The sequence below is a fragment of the Montipora foliosa genome, chromosome 4, assembly GCF_036669935.1.
Source record: "Montipora foliosa isolate CH-2021 chromosome 4, ASM3666993v2, whole genome shotgun sequence".
NCBI classification, from domain to species: Eukaryota; Metazoa; Cnidaria; class Anthozoa; order Scleractinia; family Acroporidae; genus Montipora; species Montipora foliosa.
Window position 1 is genome coordinate 27,386,131 of NC_090872.1, and position 19,543 is coordinate 27,405,673.

The 19,543-nt window shown below is 40.5% G+C and overlaps 1 protein-coding gene across 1 annotated transcript in view; it reads left to right on the forward strand.

The window, feature by feature from the left end:
- The window catches only part of LOC138000488 (uncharacterized), a 93,603-nt gene extending 82,328 nt beyond the window's left edge, over positions 1–11,275 (forward strand). Inside the window, 9 exon segments of the mRNA XM_068846943.1 lie at positions 1,355–1,468; positions 2,599–2,721; positions 3,402–3,515; positions 4,765–4,878; positions 5,997–6,119; positions 8,520–8,627; positions 8,966–9,088; positions 9,201–9,245; positions 10,464–11,275. Coding sequence (XP_068703044.1) covers positions 1,355–1,468; positions 2,599–2,721; positions 3,402–3,515; positions 4,765–4,878; positions 5,997–6,119; positions 8,520–8,627; positions 8,966–9,088; positions 9,201–9,245; positions 10,464–10,819 — 1,220 coding nt within the window. The 3' untranslated portion in view covers positions 10,820–11,275.
- The last annotated feature ends 8,268 nt before the right edge of the window (positions 11,276–19,543 follow it).

The following is a 19,543-nucleotide window of genomic DNA, read 5'->3' on the forward strand; positions in this document are numbered from 1 at the left end:
CTCGGAATTGCAAACGTTTCAGGCCTTCTTCTATTCGTTTTTTTAGCGTGTGAAGCAGCGAGGCATGCATCAAAAAATAAAACATTTACCTTAAAGCCAACCGTAAATTAGTGTTTTGTCTCTCGCTCTATTTCTCTCAGCTTTACGGTGTTCTTCATAGAAATTTTCTCCTGTTCTCCTTCCTCGCCTTCTCGCGAGGTTTTCTTTGCTTAAATTCCTCAAATATCGTTGCCTCTTCTCTCGTGCTCTTTCGTGCTCTTTAACCCGTTGCTCTTTACTATTATGATTTCCCGCCAGAAAAAAAGAGGGTTTCCAAATGCAACGCTGTCATGCGATTTCCCGTCAAGGAAAATTGCCCGAACAATCTCGTTCCCCTCCACCCCGACAGTCTGTACGGGCGGACGGACTGGCGTACGCTGACTTCATGACCAAAATTTCTTGCATGGATAGATTTCCCAAAAAATCTTACCCATGGTGCTCCGCTGGCGCGCCTGTGCTCCGCTATTAGGGACATTAAGCAAGGACGACGACAACGACGGTTACGAGAACGTTCTTAAAGTATAATTTTGCGATTATTCTAAGTCGCTCGGCTTGGAAAGTTGGAGACCACATTCCAAGAATAAACTCGGGGAGAACGGTGTGGATATTTGGGGAGAAAATTGAAAATTCCTCGTCAGTTGCTCTCGTCCTTCACACGCACTCAAAATTGATCACTTCATATCGTTGTCAATACGGAACGGCAAAGAAATGTATCAAAATGTAAAAGCACGTGCACAGCGTGCAGAACTATTGTTTTTTTCTAATTTAACCTATTGTTTTGTATCGTTTTTCGTCATTGCTTAAGCTCCCTTTTTAGAAGCTTTCCCGCACGACCTTCTTAGAAGCGGACCGCAACCGGAAGTGCACTTTTTTTCCTTTCAATTTGTCTTCGCACAACCACATTTACATCACTAAGTATGTTTTCTTCATTAGAGACGATTTGTTTAAAAATCTGAGAGACACTATGGTCCTGGCATGTGAAGTCAAGTGTTCACTTATGATTGCCCTCAGCGTCTCAAAAACGTCTATTGCATAAGTTCTCTAATGGTGACAGTTTGTGCATAAGTTCTCTTATAGTGGCAATTTGACACTTTTTATTGTGCAAATCGACGATTGTCTTATCCACGAATCTGCTACTGGTGGATTATGTGCAGATGGCATCAACGATTTGTCATGTATGTGTAGAGAAGGATACAATAGAAAAATGTCAGACTGGTAAAGCTTGCTTTTTGGGGATTCCCGTAGAACTTGATGTGATCTGTGATTGAATAATTGGTTTATAAGATGAACTCACACTTCTCTCCTATTATTTTAGATATAGACGAATGTCTTCCAAACCCGTGTACTAATGGCGGATCATGCGTAGATGGTATCAACAATTACTCATGCATTTGTCCAGTGGGATACAAAGGGGATAATTGTGAAACTGGTAAGCTTCACGTGGCAAGGGGCGGGGCTGACGGGAAATAAAATAGTTAGGAAGTAAAATAGTTAGGAATCAGACCTATTTCCTTATTTGTTCGGCTATTATTACTACATACTATATATAATCAATTTTTGTTCACTTTCTATTCTTAGTTAGCAACACTATCAGTTTTTTTTTTAATTTTTTATCACTTATACAAGTTTTATATCAATTGTAAATAACAGTATCATTAGTTAGCCTTCAGCTTTACCAATTTGTAAAGCGCGTTAGATCATATATTAATGAATTTTGCGCTATAGAAATAATAAAAATATTATTATAACTATTATTATTATTATTAGAAAAGCTTAAGGTTGAAAGAACTAAACAAGTGCAAGTGCGTGTTGTCCTAAGTAGTGTATTCTTGGATTTCACATGACGTCACGGCCGCCATGTTGGTGTCCCCAAACAATGAAATGGGGGCCATGTTGGTGTCCCGATCCAATCCTCCGGGAATTGAAAGCTATTATTATGCTAAGGTCTTCTTTTGTGTTTGTCGAAAAACATGGCTGTTGATCACGTGAGTAAAACCCAAGAATATATGTATATATGGAAAGAACTCAAGTGAGGTCATCGCTACTGTGTGCATGGTGATGGATGAAGAACCTTCGCTGATCCACAGCATCAGGAACGTCTTATGCAACACGCAAGGACAGAGAAAAATCTCTGACCCGGATGGGAATCGAACCCACGACCTCCGGATTAGATCCATGTTGCTCTACCGACTGAGCTACAAGGCCAGACTGGAGGTTATTCGTCCATCACATGCACACAGTAGCGATGACCTCACTTGAGTTCTTTCCATATATAACTAAACAAGAGTTTCGTTTTCAAGCGTTTTTATCTCGTTCGAAAGAGAACGCTGCACTCAACGGGACCAGGTACGTCCACCAGAAGACGAATTTTAATGCATGCTGTAACATAGGTTAAGTGTCTAAAAAAAGCTAATGTCCTCAGCAGTTTTCCATCAAAAGACTGGAAATATGGAAGACATTGATTAGACTACTGTCTTTTCCTTCCTAACGTTAACCATATTAGGTAAGGTATTTCATCTTAGATGCTAACACGTTCATTCCCTCTGCCTTTCTCGGCAGACATCGACGAGTGTTCTACCAACTCTCACAGCTGTGATGTCAATGCTGTTTGTACTAATACTAAAGGATCATACAAGTGCACATGCATAAGTGGATTTTTGGGCGATGGAAACACATGTTCGGGTAAGTCAAACTTACGTAGAACTTGGAACTTGCAAAAGTTTCTCCCTAGAAGCACTGAAGCTAAGAGGCATGAGACAATGTTCACACATAAAAGGGAAACACAACGGCGAGAAATATGGAGGTGTCATGAAAGTAAATCACTTATGCCGTGCGTTATCTAGCTTGGCGAAGAAATCAGACGGACTTACTGGAAATCATTGTGAGACTGCACTGACCGCAACCGGATTTGAGCTTTGTCCCCTTTAATTTGTCTTCACGAAACCACATTATATTATATTACTAAGTGTCTTTTCCTCATTAGAGACGATTAGTTTAAAATCTGGGAGAAACTATTATCCTGGCATACGAAGTCAAGCGTTCACTTCTGATTGCCGTTTAAGAAACGTCTATTGCAAAAGCTCTGTAATTGTTTTCATCTCAACGTTGGAGAAACGAAATAAATCGACTTTGACACTTTTTTATAGTAGAAATCGACGATTGTCTTAACCACGAGCGTGCTAATGGTTGATTATGCGCAGATGTCATTAACGATTAATCATGTATCTGCATAGAAGGGTACACGCGAAAAAATTTCAGACTGGCGAAGATTACTTTTTGGTGATACCGGTAGCACTTGATGTGATCTGTGATCGAAGAATTGGTTTATTAGATTAACTGAGAATTCTCACCTGTTGTTTTAGATATAAACGAATGTGTTCCAAACCCATGTGCTAATGGTGGATCATGCGTAGATGGTGTCAACAATTACTCATGTATTTGTCCAGTGGGATACACTGGGGATCTTTGTGAGACTGGTAAGTTTCACATGGCAAGGGTGGGGCTGACGTGAAATACTTTTAAAATAGTTAAGACTCAGGAAAGCTTAACATTCAAAGAACTAACCAAACGCTTCCGTGGCGTTTCGTTTCCGTGCGAACTCATATCGTCTAACTCTGCGTTCGCAAGAGAGCGCTGCACTCAACGGGACCTAGGTACGTCCACCAAAAAACGAGTTCCTGGAGTTTTGATGTGTGCTGTAGTATGGTTTAGGTGTGTAAAAAATAACCAGTGTCCTCAGTAGTTTGCCATCAGGGCACTGAAAATATGTAAGACAACGGTAAGGCTACTGTTTTTTCCTTCCCCACCTTAATCATCTTAGGTGAGATATGCCATCTTAGATGTTGGTTTATTTCGCTAACACGTTATTTCCCTCTACCTTTTTCGGTAGATATCGACGAGTGTCCTATGAATTCTCACAGCTGTGGTGTCAAAGTTGTTTTTACCAATACTAAAGGATCATACATGTGCACATGCATAAGCGGCTTTTCGGGCGATGGAAAAACATGTTCGGTTAAGTCAAACTCACGTAGAACTTGGAACTTGCAAAAGGTTCCTCCTAAATGCACTGCATGAGGAGGCATGATTCACACTGAGAATTAAGGGAAATACAAAGGTTGGAAATGTGGAGGTGTCATGAAGGTAAATCACTTATATCGTGCATTATCTAGCTTGGCGAAGAAATCAGACGGATTTACTGGAAGTCATTTTGAGATTGGTAATTGATCTTTGTGCTCCTCCACTTTGAAATGTAAGGGAGCTTGGGCACTCGACCTTTTGTAGACGCGGACCGCAGCCGGAAGTGAGCTTTGTTCCTTTTATTTTGTCTTCATAAAACCACATTTATATAACTAGGTATATTTTCTTCATCAGAGACGATTAGTTTAAACATCTATGAGAAACTATTGTCCTGGCATAGGAATTCAAGTGTTCACTTCTGATTGCTCTCTAATTGTTTTAGTCTCTACGTTGGAGAAGCGAAATAAATCGGCTTTGACACTTTTTTATTGTACACATCGACGATTGCCTTAACCACGAGCGTGCTAATGATCAATTATGTGCAGATGTCATTAACTATTAATCATGTATCTGCAGAGAACGGTACACTGGGAAAAAATGTCAGACTGGTAAAGCTCACGTTTTGGTGATTCCGGTAGAACTTGCTGTTATCTGTGGTCGAATAATTGGTTTATAAGATCAACTGAGAATTCTGTCCTGTTGTTTTAGATATAGACGAATGTGTTCCAAACCCGTGTGCTAATGGTGGATCATGCGTAGATGGTGTCAACAATTACTCATGTATTTGTCAAGTAGGATACACAGGGGATCTTTGTGAGACTGGTAAGGTTTACATGGCAAGGGGTGGAGCTGACGTGAAATATTTAAAACTAGACGTTGCATGAGCGTAAACTGGTTTGCCGGTGGCACGTGTTACACAAAAACAAAAGGCACTGAGTTGGGTGTTATTGAACTGTAGCGTTCCAGTAATTATTTATTTATTTATTTATTTATTTATTTTAAGAAGAGGGGAGAGGGGTGATGTAGACCATTCGAGGGGTCACCCAGACGTCATGCCAGCAATGGTTCCTTGGCTCACACGTTCACACGTTGAATTATCTTGTAATCTCGTGTCCCGTTTTGAGGTCTTTACCTTTCTATGCTTTGGTAGTTAAATTCAGTTCAAAGATAACAAAACACGTTCTTCAGTGAAACTCACTCGTTTCTCCTTTAAAGGGGCTATGTCACTTGAAACGATATAACTTCATGATTTGGGGTGCAGGGATGGCGCAGTAATGAGAACACTCGCCTTCCATCAATGTGGCTCGTGTTCGATTCCCAGATTCGGCGTCATATGTGAGTTGTGTTTGTTGGTTCCTTACTCTGCACCGAGAGGTTTTTCTCCGAGTCAGTACTCTGGTTTCTACCTCTCCTGAACGTTTGCCTTGATTTGCGTTAATTGTTAATTTCAGTTTACAGTGTCCCCAATTAGTGCTCCAGCGCTAGAACGACTAGACACTTGATAAGTAGCTTTCTTTTTATATTCCCAAAATGCCCAAAAACTAACGCACATTATGACTGGATTGCCTATGGCGACCCAGTAAATTATTAACATTCATAAAAAAGCTAAAGGTTGAAAGAACTGAGCAAGCGTTTTCGTAGCGTTTCGTTTCCATGCGTTTTCATATCGTCTAACTCTGCGTTCGAAACAGAACGTTGCACTCAACTGGACCAGGTACGTCCACCAAAAGACGAGTTTTAATGTGTGCTGTAACATGGGTTAAGTGTGCAAAGAAAAGCCAGTGTCCTCAGCAGTTTGTCATCAGGGAACTAAAAATATGTAAGACATGAGGAAAACTAGTGTCTTTTCCCTCCCTACCTTAACCATATTAGGTAAGGTATGCCATCTTAGATGTCGGTCTGTTTGCTAACTCGTTCATTCCCTCTACCTTTTTGGGTAGATATCGACGAGTGCTCCACCAACTCTCACAACTGCGATATCAATGCTGTTTGTTCGAATACTAAAGGATCATACGTGTGCACATGCAAAAGCGGCTATTCAGGAGACGGAAAAGCATGTTCGGGTAAGTCAAATTAACATACAACTTGAAAATTGCAACAAAGCTTCTAAGACAAGAGAAAAGGTTCACATTAAAAAATAATAATAATAATTTTAAAGAAAACTTAGGATAAAACGTTTTGCTAACTTAATATCTGATTTGATTGAAAAGGTGCCATCTACAATGCGTCAGAAGGTAAAGGTAAAAGGTAAAATCACTTTATTTAACGTCGGTACTTCCTTCAGCTACGAGGCTGGTATCAATGGAAGCCGACGGTGCGCCCTTTACCCCATTCCCTCTGTCAGTGCTCCGTTTTAAGGGGATTTAAAGCTATAGCTACACGGATCAGAGGAAAGTCGAAACAGACGTTGAACTCACCGAGGATCGAACGGGGGACTTCTCGCTCCGAAAGCCGCGCACTAGCCATCTGAGCCACGACTGCTCCCTGAAGCAACAACAACTTAAATGGATGATCTTGATTAGAATTTGAACCACTCGTATGAAGTGATTTTGAAGTTAATGTTATCATCCTAGTTAATCGATTATTGCTTATAACTGTGACGATCTTGGGATAAAATAAATGTATATATTTGACGTGAGGGTTATAAACAAAAGGGAGAAGTGATCCTCTCACTTATCTGGACAATTTAAGCAACTGGCTTTTATAGACACTTGAAACATTCGGGAGCTTCTACGAGATTCGAACCCATGAAGGCACTCAGTTGGGAGTAGGTCAACTAAGTGGCTTCCTAGCTCAGCTGGAAAAGCATTCCAACGGCATCGCAGATGTCTTCGGGTCAGGTGGCAATGTGCAACATAATCGTGCCTATAAATTCTCCGTTTTGTGACGAGGACATAATTTATGCAATGTTTCTTCGGATTCATATACATTACTAATTTCTGTCTATTTATCATGTTATGTTAGACACCATCGACTGCGTGATTAACGCTTGTGTTACTGGTGCACGTGGGTCTTGTGTGGATGGCGTGAACAGTTACACGTGTAATTGCGAAGACGGATCGATCTGGAACACATTGTTTGTCATTGTCTAATTTGAACTATAAGGGAGCTTGAGCACGCGACTTTTTGAGACGCGGACGGCAACCGGAAGAGGGATGTTTTTTTCTTTCAACTTGGCTTGACACAAGCACATTTAAATGACCTATTTGCTTAGTTGTTTTTTTTTTCCATTAGAGACGTTAGTTTGAGAATCTGGGAGACACTATTGTCCTGGCATATACGAAGTGATCAATTCTGGTTGCCATCCGAGCCTCGGAAACTTCGATTGCCTTTTTTTCGGTAGTATTACATCGAGACTTTTTGTTCGACTCTACAAGCAACAGAAATCACACACGCAACAAAAAAATCACAACCATACCCAATCGCATATAATTTAAATGTCCTACAGTCTCTTGGACGTCTGATTGCACGCCCATAACCTGCCCTGTGTTTGTCGGTTTCTGCAACCTCCGCGACGTTGGAAAAATGAAATGAATCGGCTTTTGACACTTTTCACTTACGATTGTGTAATCCAAGAATTTGTGCGTGATAATGGTGGATTATGTGCAGATGGCATTAACGGTTAGTCACGTAAATGCATGAGAAGGAAACACTGGGAAACAATGTAAACCTGGTAAAAGGTGTTTGCAAACGTTGACCGTGTAGCACTTACATTTCAACAGTATTAACTGATTAGAGTAATATGGAGTGCTTGTTTTCTGTCCCATATGAACCATTTGAGCGATAGCCCTACTAATGGAAATGGGCCCACACAAGGACAGAGAAAAACTCTGACCAGGGTGGGAATTTAATCCACGACCTTCAGGTTAGACCACCGCTGCTCTACCGACTGATTTACAAGGTCAGACGAGAGCAAGCCGTCGGAACTGAAGATGTTAAAGTCACGGCAATGAACATGTACAAGTATTACAAGGAAGGACTACGTTTTTGTAAACGTTGTCCGTGTAGCGCTTATATTTCAACAGAACTAACTGATTAGAGTGTAATGTGAAGTGCTAGTTTTCTACCCCGCTGCATATGAACCATGTGAGCGTTAGCCCTACTAATGGAAATGAGCCCACACAAGGACTGACAAAAACTCTGACCAGGGTGGAAATTTAACCCACGACCTTGTAGCTCAGTCGGTAGAGCAGCGGTGATCTAACCCGAAGGTCGTGGGTTCAATTCCCATCCAGGTCAGAGTTTTTCTTTGTTCTTGTGTGGGCCCATTGCCATTAGTAAGGCTAACGTTCACATGGTTCACATGGGGTAGAAAACTAGCACTTCACATTACACTCTAATCAGTTAATTCTGTTAAACCTGATAAAGCTTGCTTTTTGGTGATTCCGGCAGAATGTGACCTGTGATGGAAGAATTGTTCAATAAGATTAACTCAGAATTCTCTCCTATTATTTTAAACATAGACGACTGTCTTCTAAACGCCTGTGCTAATGGCGGATCATGCGTAGATGGTGTCAACAGTTACTCATGTATCTGTCCAGTAGGATACACAGGGGATCTTTGTGAGACTGGTAAGGTTCACATAGCAACGGGTTGGGCTGAGTTGTAATAAAATAGTTAAGAAAAGCTGGAGGTTGAACTAACCAAACAAGCCTTTCCATCGCGTCTAACTCTGCTTTCGAAACGGAACGCTGCATTCAACGAGGTACGTCCACCAAAAGACGAGGTTAAATGCTGTAAAATGGGGTAAAGTGTATAAAAAAACCCAGTCCTTTTTAAGTAGTTTGCCATCAGGCTTGAAAATATGTAACACTACTCTCTTTTCTTTTCCCACCGTAACCATATTATATAAGGAATGGCATCTTCAATTTTGGTTTGTTTGGCTCATTCCCTCTACCGTTTTTGCTAGATATCGACGAGTGTTCAACCAACTCTCAAAGCTGTGATGTCAATGCCGTTTGTTCGAATACTAAAGGATCATATTTGTGCACATGCAAAAGCGGCTATTCAGGAGATGGAAAAGCATGTTCGGGTAAGTTAAACTCATATACAACTTGAAACTTGCCATTTATGCGCAAGAAACTTAAGAAAAAGCAACAAGAAACCCTTTGTATCGCATATTAAGCGTGACATTATCTCTGCAGAGATCGATGAGTGTAATGGAAGGACTTGCATCCATTCTGCATCAGGTATTATTTGGCTCTTTGCTTGTATTACTTAGTCGAAAGAGTAGGAAAACAACGGCCTTTCCTTTTTTTCCCGGTCGTTCAAAGCACCAACTGCCCCTTGCTCTTTTAACAAAGTTCGTGAAGATGATTTTAGACAGAAAATTCACGTGTGCACGTATATATGAGTTCGATAGAATGGTATTTTTGGAGAGAACACCTACCCACTGTTGCCTTTATGCGGGTTCGCAATGATTCCTTTATGTTTTTGTTCATTTGTTTGCGGATTAAACTTAAAGATTATAGACAGTTAAAGTAATAGCATATTTCCTTCAAAGAAAAAGACCCTGTTCATTTCAATAACCAAGAGACAAGTTAACACTACATTAAAGGCGTTTATGTTATGGGAACAAATATTCTGCTGTTTATTTCAGTGAAATACATCAAAATGTAACGGATCTCGTTTTCAGATATAAAGTGGAATAAAAAACATCAGTAAAACTTTTTTTTTTTTTACCTTGAACTGACAAAAGTTTTCTGACGGTTTCTAATTTTAGCGTGATTCCTATTCACTGGCTATTGACTGAAATGGCTTTTTTCCTTTGTCATTCGCTCGCTGAGGGTGTGCTTGTTTTCTTTTAAAACTCATGCGGTTCAAGAAAAATTCATTGCCAAACTGGTGAATTCCAAAGTAATTTTCACTCAAAAAAGCCGATATGATATCGCACTCAACGCTTCGTGATTCATGCGATATCGCTTTTTCGCGTGAAATGTACCGTGGAATTCACTAGTTAGGCAATGAATTTTTCTATAGAGAAAGCAAAGAAAATGATTTAATTAAGAAGCAAACGGAATAAATAACCAGGGAGCTCCGCTTTTAGGCTTGGTTAAATCTACGTATTATTTTGTCATGTGAATCCCCTCTCTAAATAGCACCTTTTCAAAACGGTCCTGCAAAAGGAAATATTTTTCGTTTTGAAGTACGCCCGGTATGATTTCTCTTCCTCTCCGTTAGGCATTCGCTTGTGAATTTTGAGCTATCAAGAGCTTGTTTTGCATAGCTCTTCGTGAGTTGTAAAGTAAATCGCATGCTCAGTTGTTAATCCAAATCAAATATTTTCTCTTATGTCGCAAACAAAAAGTGAAATAATTGTGATATACAGAAACCGACCAGAGAAATTGTTTAATTTAGTCTATTCGTGACCACCGTGCATGACTTATAATTTTCTGTTTCTCTCTCAGAATGCCGGAATTACAGCTCTTTGAGCAGTGTGGACAGAAATATAAATTCTTACAGCATCCGCAAGTGTGACTATGGAATTGGCCCGGGGTGGTTTCGATTTCAAGGTGCAGCAGGAACACGAATGCCGACTTCATGTCCCCCAGCACGCGCATGTAGTACTAGCGCACCAGGATGGCTAAATGGAGAGCATCCCAGTGTTGCTGACGGTCAAGTAAGCAGGACAGTATGCTTCCACTATTTTGCTAAGTGCTGCGTGTTGTCGACTACCATTAAAGTCAGAAACTGCGGTTCTTTCTACGTTTATTATCTTGATGGTGTACCAATCTGTAGCCTTCGCTATTGCGGAACTGTCTAGGACTTGACGTGTGACATTCATAAAATCCAAAAAAAAAAAAAAAACGTATCGGTAACTAGACAACCATCTTCTCTGTAAACAAAGGCTTAGATTTTGCCAAGTCTGTAGGTGTCACTATCACACTTAATTTGGAAAATGTAACAATGACTCAGTTGGCAATAGTATTTTATACCATATCACTTCAATTTCAAACAATTTTAAGTTTCGCAGGAAAAAAAGAAAGGTGCTTGGGAAAACAAATTTGCTATATGAAGATAACTTTGCGACTATATCGATTATCCCTAATAGTCTTTTCTGAACTCGCACATCAAAACCGCAACTAGCTGTTACAATATAACATGTATAACATCGACGTTTAGTTAAGAGTAGGTCGCTAGCACATATGAATAAAGAAAACGTTATGTGACAAGTGATTTACTTTGCTCTAGAGATAAAAGCAAAATTTTCTTTCATGCCTGTGTAGCAATGTGGTGCAAATGTTTGGTGTTTATTAAAAGAAATACTGAGGCAGACAAATTTTGGGATGTGGGGGCCAGGGTGGGGGGTCAGTGATATGTGACAACATATTTTATGCCACTCTGTCCAAGACCTTTTTTTAACAACTGTATTTCCTGAACTTTGATGGCACATGAAATCCACACCTAGCTCTTGGTACGTTTTTTTAAAGGGAAAGTACGGCCTAGAAAAAGTTTCTAAATTACGAATTTTTTCCCAAGGAATTCTAAAATAATTGCCGTTTTGTCCAGTTCTCTGTTAAAATGTGACAAAAGCACTTTGTAGTTGCCTCTTTCGTGACTTGGAGAGCGCCATCTTAGATAAGACGTGTTATGACGTAGCAATAGTCAGCAAACTTGTTCGGCCTTACTAAGTTCTTCGTTCCGCGATCACTTTCTCAATGTTGTATGACCTCTCTGGTTCGAGAAATTCAAATGTAGGATGAACTATGGTAAACGGTCTTGTGGTTCAATAGGTAGTAGGCCATGTGGGCCATAAGTGCCACGGAAACTCAAGTCACTTAATACTTATAGATTTTGTAGTCAATCAAATTAGGCGGCAAAAATCAGCCAGACCAAATGTAAACAAGACAAAAACCTTGAACATGCAACAAAGAAATATTCCACAAGCGTACCGTTTTCAATTTCTTCATTCAGCGACAGCCGTCTGCGATGCTTCAGCAAACGCATTTGTTTGCTTTCGCACAGGAAAGCGTTTAATTTAGAAGTTTAATTGAGAAGTTAATTAAGAAAGTTGCCTCTGGTGTTGGCGCTCTTAAACGAATCCGCTCTTTTGTCCCTTTTGAAACTCTGAAGATTATTTTCAATGTCTTAGTGAGGCCCCACTTTGACTATTGCAGTGTTGTGTGGGGAAACTGCAACTTAACGCTTTCAAATAAATTGCTGCAGAAGCTACAAAATCGTGTTGCCCGAATTTTAACTTTTTCCAGTTATGACACTGATCTTGAAGATTTATTTAGTAAACTTGGGTGGAGAAAATGAAGTTATCAGCGTGAAATACAGAAAGCTATTATGGTATTTAAATCCTTAAATGGTCTTACACCTGAGTATCTAAGTGAGCTGTTTGTTAACCGTTCTGATGTAACTGAATATCTATTGAGGGACTCAGTAAACAAACTTGCTGTTCCATTGCACCGCACCAACTTTTTGAAAAACAGCTTTAGTTAAGTAAAAAAAAAAAACGAAGCTTACACCGGAAAATTAAAATTTCAAGAAACGTTGGCCTGCGAAGATAAAACGTGTATGGATTGCTCAAACGTGAAAACCTGACTGTTGTATTGTCTGTTCGGGTCTGTCAGTTTACCAAGGACGACATCAAGCGGCCTCGGGGACCTTCAGGTATATGAATGTTGGTCTTGGTGACATTCGCTTCATACGAAATCTCAGTCAACTAGTCCAAAATATCATTATAGTGGAGCGAGAAAACTGAATCAAGCCATATATAGACGACTTTCACTGTTATGCGCTAATGTACGTAACTTGAAATGTGGTTAAATTCTGTTAGCAGTATAGAAAATACTGAAACGATTTACTCTTACCCTTTGATGGAAATATATAAATCGACTGTTTGTTTTGAAGTTGTAAGAGGGATCTCCTAGAAAGCCACGGTAGACAGATTTAACTTGATTTCCAGGCATTTATTTCACAGCAATTATAATGAGCACGGGATAGCACTGCAAGCTCTCTTTCGCTTTGTAAAACTCCTGCATAAAACTCACATATAAAACCCTGTTTCACGACCACGAGGTAAATCTGTTCAGAGGTGGAGCCAACATCAATACAATGCAGCCTCTGGATTAAGATTCAAGTCTACAAAGTATTGCTCTCCTCACCTGTGTTTTTCTTCTTTACCTCAAGTACACTTAGTCATCCGGAGAATCCTTGACTTTGCTACGTCATAGCCTCGTTTGCATACACAAAAACAAAGATGGCAGATTTAAATTTAAATTTGCCTATTTTTGAAGCGTTATTGTTGGCTATTTAACACATTTAGTTCAAATGAGTGGTCAAGTATGACAATACAGGTAAAGAACTTTCGATTCAGAGAAATTTTTCTCTGGACCGTACTTTCCCTTTAATCGTACTTCTCGGTACGATAAACAAGTGAAAAACCCGACAATTGTAAAGGCCCGTGGAAACGGCTTGAACATTTGCTTAAACATCCGTTCGATTTTGTTCAATGATGTAGAACGATGTTTAAACGATGTTAATTGCTGGGGTGGGAAAACGGTTTCAACACATCATCAACATTTGGTTCAACAAAGCTTCAAGAGAGGCCTTGTATTCTGTCCCTGGCTGCAGTCGCAATTGTGACTTTGGATACGAACATGGATACGTCATTGAGAGAACGATTAGTGCGCAAGCGCATACCCAACCATGTTGAAAGAGGGGGCAAACAGCTTCAACTTCATTCGACATTTGCGAAAACAGAAGTGTTGAATGGTTGTTGAAGCAAAATTTAACCCTTTTAAATTCATTCAACATCGATTCAACGTGTTTCTACGCGGTTGAAAGGTGAGAGCAAACGGTTTCAACCTCGCTGTTCAACAAAATCGAACGGTTGTTGAAATAAATGTTGAAGCCGTCTGCCTGAGCCTTAATTAAGCGTTAATTGTTACCCCGGATAATTAAATGAAAATGAAATCGCGTGCTGGTGCTTTAGCAACAACAACGGCGACGGCAACGAGAACGTCACAATTTTGCATATTAAGGACGTTCGCGCCCATTGCTACTGCGCATCTTTTTGCACATGTCACGCACACGTCATGCATCGTAGACCACGCAAGTAAACACGATGCTAAAGGCGCAAAAATTTTCCACAAGAATGGAACATGAAAGTATGTGGCATCATGGGATAGCTGTGGACCCAGGTCTTCTCGGAAATGTCACGCAATGGCGTGACAGTGCGACTAGACAATCGCTTTGAGAACTTCGCAGCGATTTTACTCTCTTGAATGCTCGGTGACCCCCATTTTTCTTTCCGTAGATCACTTCCTTTCTTGATTTTGTCCATTTTAACAAAAAACAAAAAAAATCTGTACGTGAGAAGTTACAAATATTTGCCCTTTTATGCTCTCGTGCGACCGAAGTTTTCTTTCTTAGACTAATATGTATCGTTTTTCAAGGTCTATTTCATCTCAGAAAAAGACATCAGCTGCAAAGGTTAATTTAGTTATATTAGCTATGTTGAACTGAGTACGTTTACCTGATCTAAATTTCACTCATGTAGCTTTTTTATTGCTGACAGTTGTAAGCTAAGATCGTCTTAAAGTAAAGCAATCTTCTAAACATGCACCTCATGATCTCGAAAACGAGCACGGTGACCCCCCATTTTTTTTGCCTTTTTGGCAAAAGTAGATCATTACCTTTCTGCGTGGCAAGTTTAAAAAAAATCTGTACGTGGGAACGTTTTGGGCGCGAACGTCCTTAAGAGAGCAAAAGCAATAGCTTTGCACGCTCTGCACGTGCATCTTTATTTTTGTCTATTTCGTGGCCGTCGTCAGAAAAACAACAACGTAAAATGACCAAATTTAAGGTTTTAAGGAGAACGTCAATGCTTGAGGACAAATTTTCATTTTCTCCCCTAAATGGAACGCCGTTCATACTAGTCTCTTTCTTGATGGTTTGCCACACCTTTGTCACATTAAAATGCTTGCCTGGAATAGCCGCGAAGTGATAACAAAAACGCGAATTCACATTTAACGACGACGTTCTCGTTGCCGCTGCCGTTGTCAATGCTAAAGCTCCCTAATGAGTCAACATCACTTGCATGCTTTTTTTCCAAATTCTAAAAAAAATTCGTTCACCTTAAGGTTCCGACAAAAAGCGCGTGCGAATTCTTAGACTAACCTAATTCGCTGCCTCTCTGTTAGTGCAAATCGTCAACATATGTGAATACGGAATATGTTGCAGGGGGTCTTGCGGCAAGTGTCACGCGCGGTTGCTAAGAGATTCTTTGGGCACCAACAAGAGGCTTTATCATCGAGCCAGCGTTCGACTCCTGGGGTTTCTCGGCTTCATGTTAAATGCGTCCTGTTATAAAGGAGGTGTTGCTAACAGACAGTATTGCTTGACATTTTTGTGGGTTCTTCACGTGGACCTCAACCGGCTCTGCAATGATTCCCGGCCTGCTTCGTAAGACAATATATTCCTCTGATACTTTCGAATTCCTCCTTGGACAGCACAAGTGTATATGGATATACGTCTCCCCAAGAAAAGGCGTTAACGCGAGTTTTCTTCAAAATCTTTTCTTTTTCTGGGCGCCCGACCACTTAAAAGAATCATTTATGGCTTTGTTTTTCATGTTCGTTTTGTAAAGGATGATCACTGTTCATGGTCTTGGTCGTAGACGACCAGCAGAAGTGAGAACACCGGCTTCCTTTTACTTAGACCAAAAAGAACAAGAGATTTCCTCTCCCCTTCACCTATCACACAAAAACTCACAGTCCAAAAAAAATTCGTTCTAAAAATTTCAAATTTCTCCGCTATGATCCCAACAACAGAGAAATATTTTCTCTACCATAGTTCTCGCAAACGTATCATTTAATTAAACGGTACAAAAGTGCGCTATGGATATCCTCAAGTTAGAAGCGCTCTAAAACCTGATATCGGCCAACCAACCAAGGAACTTTCAAGTGCGGGTGCCCAAGATGTAAGAATTGTCCTCCCATTATTCAAAACGTAATCAGAATCTCAGGACCAGAAAGATTCGTCAAATTCACCGAAGTTTTTACGTGCATCTTTACAAAGTCATCTAACGTAGAAACACTTGCCTACGTGAACAGGGAAAAAACTAGCAGACGATTTTCATGGATGTCTTTGCCAGTAAAGTTAAGCCCTGTTTGCCGGGGTTTCTAGTCTATTGTGTAATCGTAGAGAATTCCTCTTGATCCTTACTTGTACATCTTGCTCTGAAACAGGTTATCGGACACAATTTATGGCTCCACAATATAACAACTCTTTCAGTCTCCACATTTCCCTGCGAAATGGCCATAAGGCCGACTAAAGGTTACGTTAATCCTTCGTGGGTGTCCTGCAGACAATTAGAATCGTTCACCGCGAGCTGTTTTTCAGGAACCCCCACAATCTATATACCATTTGGAAAGGTACTGAAATAGAGAATTCGTGAACAAATATTTTCAAGTTTGCTACGCTGTTCATAAGGCGACATAAGCTGGTGAACTTCTAAATGACCGAATGACATCTCTTTAAATTACCTGAGTATCAAATACGCTGGTAGATGCAAAATAACCACAGAGCATTAATCTCTAAAAGAGTGAAAGCATTTTCCTGTATTCTTATTGGTTATCTTCTTACGTCAAGTTCCAGTACCCTTATCAAACAATAGACCATATTCGTATTCCCAGTATTGGACTGGAACTAGCTTGCAATGAAGGCTAATGCGGGGGAATATATTAAAAAGTATTTCCATTTGAAAAGATTTCCCCGCATTAGCCTCCATTGCAAGCTAGTTCCAGTCCAATACTGAGAATACGAATATGGTCTATTGCCAAAGCCTAATGCGTCGGAAATTATTCAAAATTAAAGAACTAGCTGACTTTTGTTCCCCGGTAAGGAGAGCATGTTCTGGCTAAATTCCACGGAAATGAGGGATAAACATTTCTAAAGACTAGATTTGTAAACATTTTACGCCTCTTTAGAGAGAGATGTCAACACTAAAAGCCGCCAGCCAATTAACTAAGGGAACCCGTGGCGTTCATGGTAAGCAAACAGGAACTTCTCGGGAGAGCGTTACAGTCACGTACTCTCAGGCCGTGGGAACTGAAGATGTTAAAGTCACGGCAATGAACATGTACAAGTACAAGAAAGGGTTACGTTTTTAATAATGGTAGTAGGGCTAACGCTCACATGGTTCATATGGGGTACAAAACTAGCACTTCCAATTACACTGTAATCAGTTAATTCAAGAGAAAATGAGGGGACAGAGAGGGAGGCTCAAGGCGTTGGCCGGGATATGTTATGTCCACGAAAGTTATTTTTAGACGAGCGGAAGTCTTTGTTCTAGGGGAAGTCTGTCTTCCGAGACGTCCGCATGCAGTCTTGCTTCGCTCTCAGGTTCTTAGTGAAAAGAGAAAATGATGGCGCACGTGGAAGGCTGATGAATATATATTTTGTTTCAAACATCGGACCGAGGTTGGCCTGCATGCGGACGTCTCGGAAGACTTCCGCTCGTCTAAAAATAACTTTCGTGGACATGACATATCCCAAGAGCTGGACCGGGAGCCTCCTTCTCTGTCCCCTCATTTTCTCTTGGTTAATTCTGTTGAAATATAAAGTGCTACACGGCCAACCTTTGTAAAAACGTAACCCTTTCTTGTACATGTTCATGGCCGTGACTTTAACATCTTCAGTTCCCACTGCCTGCTCCCGTCTGATCTTGTAGCTCAGTCGGTAGAGCAGCGGTGATCTAACCCGACGGTCGGGGGTTCAATTCCCACCCTGGTAGGAGTTTTTTTTGTCACTGTGTGCATATGATGGAAGAAGAACCTTCGCTGATCCACATCACCAGGAACTTCTTATGCAACACCCAAGGACAAGGAAAAATCTCTGACCCGGGTGGGAATCGAACCCTCGACCTCCGGATTAGATCACCGTTGCTCTACCGACTGAGCTAGAAGTTCCTGATGCTGTGGATCAGCGAAGGTTCTTGATCCAACATATGCACACAGTAGCGATGGCCTCAGTTGAGTTCTTTACAGATATACATACACACGCTACTTAGGACAACACGCACTTGCACTTAGTACTTGGCTTGGGCCAAGCCGATTTGTCCTCAAACTCCCACGGGCCTGCTCCCGTCTGGCCTTGTAGCTCAGTCGGTAGAGCAACGGTGATCTAATCCGGAGGTCGTGGGCTCGATTCCCACCCGAGTCAGAGATTTTTCTCTGTCCTTGGGTGTTGCATAAGACGTTCCTGGTGCTGTGGATCAGCGAAGGTTCTTCATCCATCATATGCACACAGTAGCGATGGCCTCACTTGAGTTTTTTTCATATATACACTGTAATCTTGAATAACAAATGAGGAAATAGTACTGAATAGAGTGCAGACGCGCAGATGCAAGGAGATACTCGTGAATGAAATGAAATCTTTTGTAAGTTTAAGTTTTGTGTTCAAGAAAACTGAGTAAAACTGTGGGCCTATTTGATTCAAAAATGATAGTAGCATCCTAACCAAGATCTCCTGCTTCTTCGTGAGTTGATGGTACTTCGTTAGCCAGCTATTCTAATTGGTCTCCAGGGGAGCCAAATAATAATAAAGGCCGCGAACTGTGTAACGCGAGATAATGGCGACTGGGACGTCTGCGCCAATGAAGTGGAACGATGTACGATGCGACACCGTGGGTTACACCCCTGTCACAGTTTGTAAGAAGTGTTTGACGAGAGGGTGAATAAAGAAAAACAAACAGCGCAGTGTTCATTATCACAATGACAACATTTAAAAATGCTGAATGCCGAATATAATCAATAGCTTTGAATGGTAATCTTAGGCAACGATTAAGCTCGTTGTGACAACTAGACAGCGACAGTTGAAATCACTGAGTGAAGGGAGATTTCAGAGGGAAGGGACGACTGGTGACGATCTTATCTCACAAGGACAGGGTCTTATGTCGGTTATTCCGAATCACTGGAGTGCATTTACACTGCATTTATTTTGATTATTTCAGATTGCTTTGTTTAGGGAAGAAGCTACATTTACGTATAATAAGCTAACGAAAAGTTGAAGCCATGGGTTATTCTACTTGTTTTAAATAAAACTTGGTGCATTTATTTTGGTTATTTCAGATTGTTGTGCTTTTATGGCAAGTCGCTACACTTACTAGATAACATGTAACAGACATAACAACCTAGCGAAAAGACATGTTTTATGCTACTTGTAAAGTGAAAAAAAAAAAAACTACCTATGAGTTAATATATACTATGAGCATTATGCATAACCAATAAGCTAAGCTACCAAGCAGACTAAGGTGTTGATTAGCGTTCATGGTTCCATGACTACAACTTAATCATGAGTTCCCTGCTCTTGTATTCATCCCGGCTTGGTGTTAATCTGGGGCTTTAGCTCTCTGATGTGAAGGGCTTCAAGTGAAAGTGAAATTTATAGTTAACCTTTCACTGACGAGCCTGTATTTTAAACAACGGTTGTGGAATAAGAAACAAAACAAGAATTGTACTGAATGTTCGATACGATT